Source organism: Lathyrus oleraceus, chromosome 7 (assembly GCF_024323335.1).
Source record: "Lathyrus oleraceus cultivar Zhongwan6 chromosome 7, CAAS_Psat_ZW6_1.0, whole genome shotgun sequence".
Lineage (NCBI taxonomy): Eukaryota > Viridiplantae > Streptophyta > Magnoliopsida > Fabales > Fabaceae > Lathyrus > Lathyrus oleraceus.
In genome coordinates, this window is record NC_066585.1 from 521,887,198 (window position 1) to 521,900,645 (window position 13,448).

General features: G+C 35.8%; 1 protein-coding gene across 1 annotated transcript; it reads right to left on the bottom strand.

Moving 5' to 3' along the window:
- Positions 1-1,942: 1,942 nt before the first annotated feature.
- Positions 1,943-3,390, bottom strand: LOC127104723 (uncharacterized). The gene is made up of 6 exons (XM_051041887.1): positions 3,310-3,390; positions 2,959-3,216; positions 2,797-2,868; positions 2,421-2,716; positions 2,146-2,328; positions 1,943-2,057 (listed from the first exon to the last, which is right to left on the bottom strand). Exons 1-6 carry the CDS (start codon positions 3,382-3,384, stop codon positions 1,943-1,945), a joined length of 999 nt encoding a protein of 332 aa, XP_050897844.1. The 5' UTR covers positions 3,385-3,390.
- Between the last annotated feature and the right edge of the window lie 10,058 nt (positions 3,391-13,448).

A 13,448-nucleotide genomic window follows, 5' to 3' on the forward strand; every position in this document is an offset into this window, starting at 1 on the left:
CGGGTTTTCAGTCCACCGGGATACCCTTTTTTGCCCAAGTCGCCTTTTCAGGTTTTCGACTTGCCGGGTGTACATTTTTCCTTTTTATCCCTAATTTTTGCCCGAACCTTTTTTCTGTTTTTGGTTCGCCGGGATGCCCATTTTTGCCTGGACTATTTTATTCTTTTCGTCCAGCGGGTCTCTTTATACGAAGTATTTTTTAACTGCGTCCGCATTCACAGGGGATGGAAAATCCTCGCCATCCATAGTCGTTAGCAACAAGGCTCCACCAGAGAAAACCTTCTTGACCACGAATGGACCCTCATAATTCGGTGTCCATTTGCCCCTTCGATCGTTTTGAGGAGGAAGGATCCTTTTCAGCACCATATCACCTACGTGATATACCCGAGGTCGTACCTTTCTGTCAAAAGCACGCTTCATTCTTTGCTGGTATCACTACGCCAAAAAAGACCTATGAGAGCGCTTTTTTTGGCCTTTAAAAGCGCTTAAAAGCGCTGCCGTAGGTGGCGCTGCTATAGGTTTTAGCAGCGCTTTTTGTTTACTAAAAAGCGCTGCTAAAGGTTGTCAATAGAGAGCGCTTTTTAGTAAAAAGCGCTGCTAAAGGTGGTATATAGACAACCTTTAAGAGCGCTTTTTACTAAAAAGCGCTCTCTATTGACAACCTTTAGCAGCGCTTTTGAGTAAAAAGCGCTCTTAAAGGTTGTCTATATACCACCTATAGCAGCGCTTTTTACTAAAAAGCGCTCTCTATTGACAACCTATAGCAGCAATTTTTAGTAAAAAGCGCTCTCTATTGACAACCTATAGCAGCGCTTTTTACTAAAAAGCGCTCTCTATTGACAACCTTTAGCAGCGCTTTTTAGTAAAAAGCGCTCTCTATTGACAACCTTTAGCAGCGCTTTTTACTAAAAAGCGCTGTCTTTTCCTCTAGTAAAATAACAAAACGCTGCCTTCAGTTTAAGCCTACCATTTCAACCTGTAATATTTTTTGGGAATAATCCCATAAACCTGTAAATCAAGCCTCTCTAATTCAAGCATTTGGAGTCATAATTCAAGCATTTGTAATTTTTTAAACCAACACAAGCAAACCAACATAAGAATGAACACATTTGGAGTCATAATTCAAGCAAACCAACACAAGGATAGATAGGCACTGAACACATTTGGAGTCATAATTCAAGCATTTGTAATTTTTTAAAGCAAACCAACACAAGAATGAACACATTAATCTATCCATGAAATTAAAGATATCACTAAAATTATAAAGAACTATACACAAGTCAAAACTAATATGTTATACGGCCTATTTGGAGTCATAACTAATCTGTTAAAAATATAAAGAGCTATACACTTGCCAACCAGAAACCATTCTTCATCAAAGTATTCATGTTATTTTGAAACCATTATATAATTAATCTTTTCTCAATAAAATATTGACACAATTCCTCCTTGATTTGTTCCAACTGCAGTCTCGTGTAATGAGCACACTTGTATTCATCAAAGTACTACATAACAAAACATAATATGCATGATTTAGTTAAAAGTAATAAATAATATGAAATATTCGATAAATATTAAAACAAATCCTAAGTTATAAATCCATACCGTGATTGGAATCTCTATTTGATTCATATTAATGATTTCCCTCATAAACCTCATTACAAAGTATCCGCAATCGATACCGTTGCGCTGTAGAGGACACTACATAGAAAAATAAATAAGAATGTATAGTTATCTTTTCTTATCAAGTAGCATCACTATTATAAGCAAAATTGTGAAAATTAAAGTACCTGCACTTTTATCCACGTAATGTTGCTGGATTTAGTACGTGGTACTCGAGCTTGTCTTTGAGATCGAAACACTTTTATTGATCTAACAAAATAAAAACATATATTTAGAACAATCTCACATAAATATACACGAATATTTAGAACAGTCTCACTTACGTATCAACTAATTGCTTCATATCCGGATAATTTGTCCATTCACCATCTATCGAATTCAGAAAATATACCACTTCTTTTAAAGGATCAATAGCAAGCAACAACCAGTGACACCTATAAATTAAAACAAAAGTTTATATGGAAATTTTTTACGTAAAAGAAACAATTAAAGATTAGAATAAACTTAGAATTAAAATCTAACCCTGAATTATACGGCCAAAGATACAAGTTGTTTGTACTGCTGGCCATGAATCTCTTGACTAAGTACTCTCTACATGAATCCGGTTCCCTACAAATTAATGCTTTGTTGACCAGGGAGGAAGACACGAAACGGAATCTGTTTGACAATTGATCATTCCCGCGCATGAAATTGTCATACAAGAACCTTCAATAAAAACATAATAAACATTAGACTATTTTTATTGAAATGCGTAAATAAATTGTTCAAGTAATTAAATAATATATAGATCGGATTACCGGATGTATGTGTGTATAACACCGACGCCTAATTCTTGATGCCGAAAAATATGTTCCAGATCTTCTTTTCCGATTGTTTCAGTGCATGAATAACCAAAGATATCTTCCTCCATATCCAGTAAGCGAATAGCACCAGCTGTTGCCATATCTGATGAGTCAACAAGTGTTTCAAGAGATATCTGGTATCGAGGCACAAAAGCACCTTTTTTTGGCAAAGAAGTCACTGGAAGATCCCTTTTGTTTTTCTGTCGACTACCAATTTTCTGGCTCAGTTGTTGTGACCCTTGAGCAAATACCTATAAATCATATAACATAGGTAAATTATAAAATCATGCATTTTTTGATTCGGATCATATAATTAACACTTTCAATATACCTCTTTTTGTGATGCAACAGACTCGTTGTGCCGCAAAATCCCTCTATCCTTAGATGCGGGTTTTGTAGGCGTCTAAAATTACCATGTAAAAAAATTAACTTAACGGTTCAGAATTGACATTTGAATACTAAAAGATTCATAGTGGTTTTGAATTCAACATACCTCATCATCAATGAAAATGAGATCCAAGGGCCATGCAACAAATGATCCTATTGCATCTCGCAGGAATGTTGTCTCTGAAACAATGTCAGGTATCGGTAGCAACGCATCCTTATCTAATACAACATCAACCGATACTTTAAGGTGTCCATCCGGGAGCGGTCTATGGTGAAGTAAATCTCCCGAAGTGTTGTGCACTTTTCCCTTGCCAACTAGGCGATAAGTCGGTGACGATAAGTATAGCTGACAAGATGAAATGCCCTAAACCAATAATAAATATGTTACTTTTAATGTGTATATATTTCAATTAACATAAATGTGCTATTTTAATTTCAAAATAACATATATAATTACCTCGGGAAATTTATTTTGACAATTGATACTGGCTTTCTCACTAGTTTCTTTCAACTGTGAACTGCACTTTTCCATACACCTATATCTGTCATTATCCTTTTGCAATTGAAGAACTTGCGCTTGTAATGCCTGCAACGTCTCCATCACTTCTTGATTGCTAGGATTTCTTCTCCTTGGATTCTTATACAAGGAAGTTGGAGTACAACCATGCCCTTTACCCCTCACCCGACCGGGATACTCAGGAACATTTAGTGCTCTACTAAGTACGCTCCTGTTCTCCTGGTCCTCAGCTGTGCTTATCGATTGAGATAGGGTCTCCTGAAATTCATTTACATATCGGAAATTATTAGTGGAGATAAAAAAATTAATTATATATTATTAAACTTTTGATTTAATTAAAGACACAATGTTCTACTTACACATTCATCATAAATATGTTGAACGTCATCCCTAACAGTTCCATCCTTTCCCACACGAGCTTCTTTCCACAAAACATGTGGCGGAAGTGATGTTGCGTCACTTTTCGTCTCGTCTAACTACGCATTGACACAAATAATAAGATAATCAATTATAACACATTGAGACAATTAATAAGATCGTAGCATTTTTGTATACTTACATTTTTTTCCTCTAAGCGTGCATATCCCAAACGCCCTTTTTTGTATGCATACGTGGGATTTGACGCTCTCTCGCGATTTGTGGCACTCACTTTCTTGAAATTTTCGTCTCTTCTTTGGGCTACAAAAGCAACCCATTCTTCTTCTGTAATGAAGATCGCATACTTCACTGGATATTCCGGATCATATTCAACAAAAATTTTTTCTTTGTCCTTAAGATACTTGTTTGTTAAAAACGTTCTCCACCCTCTGTGTCTTTTTCCGGCCAATTGAAGTATATACTTTTTTCGGATAGTTGTATCTTCAATGTTAAAAGACCTCTACGAAAAAATATTGGAATAGAGTGTGTTAGTATAAGTAATTTAAACACATTATCGTCAATATAAAGAAAATATAAACAATCATATATTGTACCAGTATCTCAGTCCAAATCTTATCTTTAGCGCTACCCAACTCTTTATTACTCCATCTTGTAGCAGTGATTGGAATGTGCATACGAACAAGTGTACCAATGTAGCTTGCCAACTTTGCAGCATTAGACCCAATTAGTTGGTTATCAGCATTCCAATTTACATTATATGTTACTGCTTTATCTCTATCACGAATGATACTCTTCATAATAGTGATGCCTCGTGTAATTTCTTTTTCTGAAGTATCATCAGGAGCATTTGCATCTTGTGAGTTTTCTTGATCACTAGCCATTTAACCTGTAATAAAGAAAAAATATAAAAATGAAATGAAAAATATAAAAATTCATGATCTTTACTAGTAAGAGGTCATATAGATTTAAGACGGAATACATCCCACACAGGCAGTTTAATTGGAACAGTACCACATATAACTGGTTGTACATAGTTACTGGTTGTAAACAGAACTATACTAAGTGCACAAGTACCTGAGTTTGTCGCTTTGAGATTAAAAAATATAGGACAGAACCGGACAGCTACAACAGCTTTGCTTGCGCAGGGAATCTGTATAGCAGGCCTGCATATCAAGGTCAAATAATAAAGCAACATACATAACTAACATATTTTGGTAACTTGATTCATTAGCTTAACATGAATAATTGAACATAATGATTCATTCTAGATACTAAATGATTAAACACATGCTTTGGGTTTGTATAATATCTAATCTGAAAGACATACCGAGAAAGATCTTTTCTAGAAAATATGTAAGTTGCATTAACAGATTCAGACGCAGTACCGATTTTGTAAGAACCTGAAATGGGCAAAGACGTGAAGTTTTCAATTAGACGCAAACCATGTAATAAAAGCTAAGCAAGAATTTATCTATAAAGGAAGAAAACAACATATATGGTTCCCTCAGATCCTCAAGACCTCCTATTTGCTCACCACGATACTCAACAACCTGCAGACAAGCACATGAAAAATGTACATATAGTCCATCAGGGTTCATTTTACACTACAGTGACCATCTTAAAAATTCACATAATATTAAAACATCATTTTACAACATTAAATAGGATTGCCAAAATATGACTGTAGCAGACAAAGTTATGCCAAAATATGAATGTACATTTTGAAGTTTAACTGTTCATTCAAACCAACATGTAATAGGATTGCCAAAATATGAGACATTGCTCTAAGTTCTTGACTTCGATAAATCCAACCCTAACTTTATGCAAATTTCATTCTCCATCTTTTCAGAAATGTCACACATTGCTTTTCAGAAAAAGTGCAGAAAAATCAACAACTAAGCCACAGTGCAAGGATATAAGCAAGATTTATAATGAGTGGTACAATCAACTTGCAAAATAAGAACAAAATATATTGCAGCTTACCATGATTCATGAGAGTTAAGCTCAGCTTGGATAAACAGTTCAATATAGCGCTTATAGCATAAGTGTTTATCATATAGTGGTTTTAGTATAAACTATTTCCATAATAAAAGATAAAATAAAGTTATACTATACTCTTATAAGCTATAAGTTGTTTTCATAACCTATCATGGAGAGCTTATAGATATAAGTTGAAAACATTTTATAGCCATGTCATAAGCTGTTTCCATAAGTTCTTTCAAACATACTCACAAGTGCTTATGTCAGGAGATAAATTTAAATAAGTCAATCCAAACATATATAGCGCTTATAGCATAAGTGTTTATCATATTCTAAAGAGTGTCATTAGGGAACTTGTTAAGGAAACTAATATAGGAGTAAGGCATTTCCACGTTGTTATATGATTCTTTTTTTTTTCTCTTTTGCTCCATTGATGAATGTTCTGTACCGAGACATAATCTCATTAAGAAAGATGCTCCTAAGTTATTCCTATCACAGATTTTGCATCAATTTCCACACACTTGAAAGAACTGAATTGAATTTGAATGTTCGAATACTCACATGTGGCTTTTTGTCTTCGGGCCACTGGAGTGATTCCAACCTTAAAGCAGTATATAAACCACCGAATCCACCACCTAAAATACACACTCTAGGCTTCTGCAAAACGTGAATCAGAGAATAAACATACAATTACAAACAAACTAGCAAACTCTATACAACTTCAGTATCCAAAATTAACAAAAATAACCATACGAAACCTTGTTATCAGGCCAAACGAAATCCGTGTGCGCCTTTACTGTTTCAGATATCTCATCCACAACACCTCCATTGACACCATTTTTTCCAGAAGCAAAAAACCGCAACGGTAACCGTTTTCTGGTGGAATTTGGAAATGAGGATGGATTGATTCCCCTGCTTCTCCAGCTACTCGGAAACAGCGTGCTCCATTGTTTCGCTCCACCTTATAGAAAGAAGACGAAAAAGTGAATCCGATAGTGTTGAAATTTACAGTAATTGTTAAAATAGGAAAACGAAAACAGCGATAATTTGATGATTGATAGAAGAGAAATAGAGCATACGGTGAAAAGCGACTACGGTGGGTGATGCAGTTAAAGCAATGTGTGACATTTCTGAAAAGATGGAGAATGAAATTTGCATAAAGTTAGGGCAAAACAGAAAGACACGAAAACCTAACCTTAAAACGCAATGAGATTTCCAGGTATTGAATCCTTCTCTTTCGAATGCAGTCTCTTTCAAATTTGCAGTGTTTATCGTTGAGATTTCCAGGTACTCTGTGGAATTTTTTCCAGAGCAGCGAGAGCTTCGAACGAGAGAGAGTGAAAGAGGGATTTCTGAAAGTCATGGATTTTGTAATATTAGATTTATTATAATTTTTATAAATGACCTATGAGAGCGCTATTACCATGAAAGCGCTTTCATAGATGTGAGACTGAGACCTATAAGAGCGCTTTTACCTTAAAAGCGCTTTCATAAGTCTGAAACCCATGAGACCTATAAGAGCGCTTTTACCTCAAAAGCGCTTTCATAAGTGTGAAACCCATGAGACCTATAAGAGCGCTTTTACCTTAAAAGCGCTTTCATAAGTGTGTGAGACTGAGACCTATAAGAGCGCTTTTACCTTAAAAGCGCTTTCATAAGTGTGAAACCCATGAGACCTATAAGAGCGCTTTTACCTTAAAAGCGCTTTCATAAGTGTGAAACTCATAGATGTGAGACTGAGACCTATAAGAGCGCTTTTACCTTAAAAGCGCTTTCATAAGTGTGAAACCCATGAGACCTATAAGAGCGCTTTTACCTTAAAAGCGCTTTCATAAGGGTGAAACTCATAGATGTGAGACTGAGACCTATAAGAGCGCTTTTACCTTAAAAGCGCTTTCATAAGTGGAGACCTATAAGAGCGCTTTTACCTTAAAAGCGCTTTCTTTACATAGGCGAATTTTTTTTCAAGCTATTACAGCGCTTTTTTTAAAAAGCGCTTTCTTTTTGGTGCTGCCAAAAGCACTTTTTGGCGTAGTGTATAACTGCCCATGACAGATGGCTGCTAGCCTCTTTTCCTCAATCAGGCTCAACTCTTCGTACCGGGTCCTTACCCATTCGGCCTCTTGCAACTTGACGTCCATCAGGACTCTCAAAGAGGGAATCTGAACTTCAACAGGTAACACCGCCTCCATCCCATATACCAATGAGAAAGGAGTTGCCCCAGTAGATGTACGCACCGACGTGCGATACCCATGCAGTGCAAACGGCAACATCTCATGCCAGTCTTTATAGGTTACCACCATTTTCTGCACAATCTTCTTTATGTTCTTATTGGCTGCCTCAACCGCCCCATTCATCTTCGGACGATAGGGAGAAGAATTGTGATGCTCAATCTTGAATTCCCGGCACAGCTCTGCCATCATCTTATTATTCAAATTAGAACCATTATCAGTAATGATTCTCTCGGGAACTCCATATCTGCAAATGATGTCTCTCTTGAGAAATCTGGCAACGACCTGCTTCGTCACATTCGTATAAGAGGCTGCTTCTACCCACTTGGTGAAGTAGTCGATAGCCACTAATATGAATCTGTGCCCATTCGAAGCTGTAGGCTCAATCTTTCCAATCATATCAATGCCCCACATAGCAAACGGCCACGGAGACGACATTAAGCTCAACGGGTTTGGAGGCACGTGCACCTTATCAGCATAAATCTGGCATTTATGACACTTCCGCACAAAATTGAAACATTGGGCCTCCATTGTCATCCAGTAATAACCTGCCCTCAGCAGCTTCTTTACCATTGCATTCCCACTGGAATGGGTACCGAACGAACCTTCATGAACCTCTTTCATCAATTGACTGGCTTCTCTATCATCAACACATCTGAGCAAGACCCAATCAAAATTTCTCTTATACAAAACCCCATCCTTTATCAGGTAAAACACCATGACCAACCTCCACAGAGTCTTTCGGTCCTTCTTCGATGCTCCCTCAGGATATTCTTGCGTCTCAAGATAGCGCTTGATATCATAATACCACGGCTTCTCATCATCAGACGCTGTATCAACAGCAAACACATAAGCCGGTCTATCCAGACGACCTACTTCCACACTGGGGAACTGATTCCACCTCTGCACCTTAATCAAGGCAGCCAGAGTAGCCAAAGCATCTGCCAAAGGATTCTCCTCTCTAGGCACATGATGCATCTTCACCTTGGTGAAAAACGTCAACAATCTCCTCGTATAATCCCGGTACGGCACTAAATGAGATTGATGCGTATACCATTTTCCGTTAACCTGATTTATCACCAGAGCTGAATCTCCGTATATGACAAGGTTCTTGATCCTCAAATCAATCGCCTCCTCAATCCCCAATATGCATGCTTCATATTCAGCCACGTTGTTGGTGCACTCAAATGTTAGCCGGGCAGCAAAAGGAATATGGGATCCTTTCGGCGTAACCAAAACAGCACCAACACCGCTTCCATTCACGTTAACGGCCCCATCAAACATCAGAATCCATTCGGATTCGGGGCCAAGCCCCTCCTCCGGGATTGGTTCCTCACAATCTTTCGATTTGAGAAACATGATGTCCTCATCAGGGAATTCAAACTTCATTGGTTGATAATCCTCAATAGGTTGCTGGGCGAGGTAATCAGACAATACACTCCCCTTGATCGCCTTCTGAGATGTATACTGTATATCATATTCTGTCAAAATCATTTGCCACCTCGCAACCCGTCCGGTCAATGCTGGCTTCTCAAAAATGTACTTGATTGGATCCATCTTGGAAATCAATAAAGTAGTATTGTCGCACCTCGAAAAAATGGGGATACGACTTCAAAGCGAAGCGCAATCGCACGCTCACAATGATGGACTGAACAGAGTCGCCACCGAACTTTATTTATTCCTAAAAAGGAAAGGGGAAATATCGATAAAACCCAAGACAAAAGAAAGGATAAGATATGGTCATCGCAACCAATATCCGGGTTCGGGAGTCGATTACGCAAGGGGAAGGTATTAGCACCCCTCACGTCCGTTGTACTCAACGGGAACCATTAGGTCAGTTGTGTGCGTTAATGTTAATTTGAAATGTTAGGCTTTTCAGTTTATTAGGTGGGAAAGAAAGAGTAAAATCAAAAGAGATGTTTTTGGATTTTTGACGAAGGACTAAACCTAAGTTTTTTATTAGTGGGCCTGACAAGATTTAAAAATCCTGCTCCTACGTATCTCAAAAGAGAAATCAAGGCTTACGTAGTTCTGGGTAGAAAAATGTTTGTTTGTTGGTCGATTTTAGCGAAAGTTATACTATATTAATCGACGAAAACATTGTTTTACCCAAAACAGCTGAGGAGTGGACGCATACCACACATCGAACGGATTTATAAATCTACATTCGGAAAAGCGTCATTTATCTCTACTCATCAATCGTGGCCGAAACATTGTTTTGTATCACTTAAGACAATATATTTTCCATTTATGAAAAAGGTTTTTGATTAGTCGCACGGCGGCGAGAAAAGGGTTTGATTAGTTGGATGTATTTTGAGTGATGGCGAGAACTTGGATGAGCGAGATATACATCTCGAATCCTAGCCTCAGGAGTGCACGGTATACACCATGTTCCATTTCCATCTTTATTGAAAAAGTATTAAGGTAGGAATTAGGTATTTTGAAGTTTGAAAGACGAGTACTTGTGACCTACAAGCTCTTACAACTTGGGTCTAATACTCGGGACCACGTCTGGACATTCCACCCAGGCAGTCTGTTTCTTTCCAATATTTGTTAAGAAAATGATTCGAATATTTATAAATGTTTTTGGAGGGAAGACGAATATTTATGGCTTGCAAGCTCTTACAGCTTGAGCCTAATATTCGGGATTACAACTGGATATTCCCTCCAGGTAATCTTTTTCTTCCAACTTTATTAAGAAGATGGTTTGAGATATTTACAGGTGTTTTGGAGAGAAGACGAATATTTATGGCTTGCAAGCTCTTACAGCTTGAGCCTAATATTCGGGATTACGACTGGACATTCCATCCAGGTAACCTTTTTCTTCCAACTTTATTAAGAAAATGATTTTGAATATTGGAGTGTTAAAGAGAAGACGAATATTTATGGCTTGCAAGCTCTTACAGCTTGAGCCTAATATTCGGGATTACGACTGGACATTCCATCCAGGTAACCTTTTTCTTCACGTTTTATTTAGAAAATGATTTGAATATTAAATTAAAACAATTAAAGCACCGAGGTTTGAAATTATTGAAAGTTAAGTTGATGTTGCTTAAGAGCTCATTGTAAGAAGGCCCAAGAGTAAGCCACGGGACCGGAAACAAACTGAAATCGAAAGCGACCGAATTTAACTTCAAGCTAACTTAGAATGAACTAATGTATTAATCACTCTATAAGAAACCGAGCAACAAAATTTATGCGTCTAAATGATTTTCAAAAGTTAAATTGGATTTTAACTCCGAAATCGTAACGCAATAATAAATCAAGCAACAATCAAGCACATTATTATTATTACAATAGTGTCATAATTATTTACATCAATTCAAATTAATCGAAAAGTAAAAAATTAAGCACAACACGCACGCATTATCCACAATAAATTTTGTATTGCTACAAAATCGACATAAAGCTAATAACAAAATAAAGTGTGAGAACAAAATCAACACATTATATATATATATATATATATATATATATATATATATATATATATATATATATATATATATATATATATATATATATATTTAAAAGGAAAAATTATATGTATATAAACTAATCAAAACTAACGAGAATATATATATATATATATATATATATATAAAAAGGAAAAAATTATATGTATATAAACTAATCAAAACTAACGAGAATATATATATATATATATATATATATATATATATATATATATATATATATATATATATATATATATATAACTGAAAATTTTATACATGTAAATTTAAAAAGAATAACTAACAAATATATGTGCTATGATTATATAAAAAAAAATGTATAAGTAATATAAACTATAAAACTAACGAGAATATATATATAAAAGAAAGAAGAATCTATATAAACTAAAAACTGAACACATACATATATACATATAAAATTTAACAATATATATACATGTATTAAAACTAAAACAGAAAGATATAAATATATATAACTAAGAAAAATTAAAAGTGAATATATTATAAAAACTAAAAAGAGAAGATTAGTATGTGAGTGTGTATGAAGTATGAGGAAAGAAATAAATTAAAAATAAAATAATAAAAAGGTAGTGTTTATGGTTTACATGAAAAAGGGGTGGTCATGAAGAAATATGGTGGAGAAATCAAGTGAAACTACCACACAGAAGAACCACTTTCTTCTTTTACATTTTTCTTTTTTGTTTTTGAGTTTCCTAATGAAAGAGAGAAAGTAAATTGGTAAAGAGGAATTTCATCACGAGAGTTAGAATAAAAAATGAAAATGAGGTGAAGATTAAATGGTTGAACAGTAGTAGACACAACATATTTGTGGAAGTGTTTTCTTGGGTTGTTTAATCGTGGGGGAGAAAAGATCCCAAGTATTCATGTTAACATTTTTTTCACACTCAGACCAAGAATCATCGGACGCCGTTTTTTGTTCTCCCCCCCCCCCCCCCCCCCCCCCCTTCTTGTTATGGCCAAGTGGTATATATAGTGACATATAGGGTTTCTATTATTTATATAAAGACCACAATGCCCTTGGAGTGATTTTAGAGTGAAAAAAATAACTTTAAACTAATTAATTCAAATAAAATCAAACTACTTTAAATAATAAAAAAAAAATCCGACGGATTACACACTAAATTCTATTTATTTTTGTGGACATGTTAACAAAAAGATAAAAATAAAAAGACTCAAAATGAATAAAAATCGGGCGCAAAAGTGCTAGAAAAATTAAAATGAATGCACCAAAATGATCAGTGTGAAATAAACTTATTGGAAAAATACAACGTTTCTTTTAATTTTGAAATAAATTTGATCGGTTAAATAGGCTCGAGCTGATCAAAAAAGTGGCCGAAAAATTAGCTGAAAAATAAATCGAGCATACCAGGTTAAACTACGTGAAACGTAGATTAATAAAACTGATGTCTGCAAGCTTGATTTTGAAACTTTTTCGCCCGCTATTTTGACACACATTTGATAATTGGCTCAACCGGTTTGTCTGTAAATCTGAAAATTCATTTCGACTGACATTCTAGGCATTATGCGGTATGGAATGCATGTTATGGTATGCAAAGATGCAACGATTATGACGAATGTGTTAAATCGGCGATTCAGGGTCAAAATTGGGGTGTGACAGTTGCCCCTATTTAAGTATCTTCTACTAGAGAATATGAAGCAGGACACTCTTCATATGATCATAGTGGGAGATGGTTAAATACTAAGAAGACCCGGATTTTGATCCTGAATCCCTATGACATGATGTGACATGATATGATATGATATGCATGGATGCAGGATTCTCTCTTTTTTTTTTTTTTTGCTAGGGATATGGTGGACCCTCGACAGGAGATGCTACTAGACAGACCAAACTGTGGGGAATGCTGATGGTCCACAGGGAGACAGACAAAACGGTAAAAACAAACTCGCTGGGGAAGACAAATCTGCTGGAGAATCAGACACACACTGGAGAGTACTCAAAGTGAAATTTGATAAACGACGCTTAGAATATAAG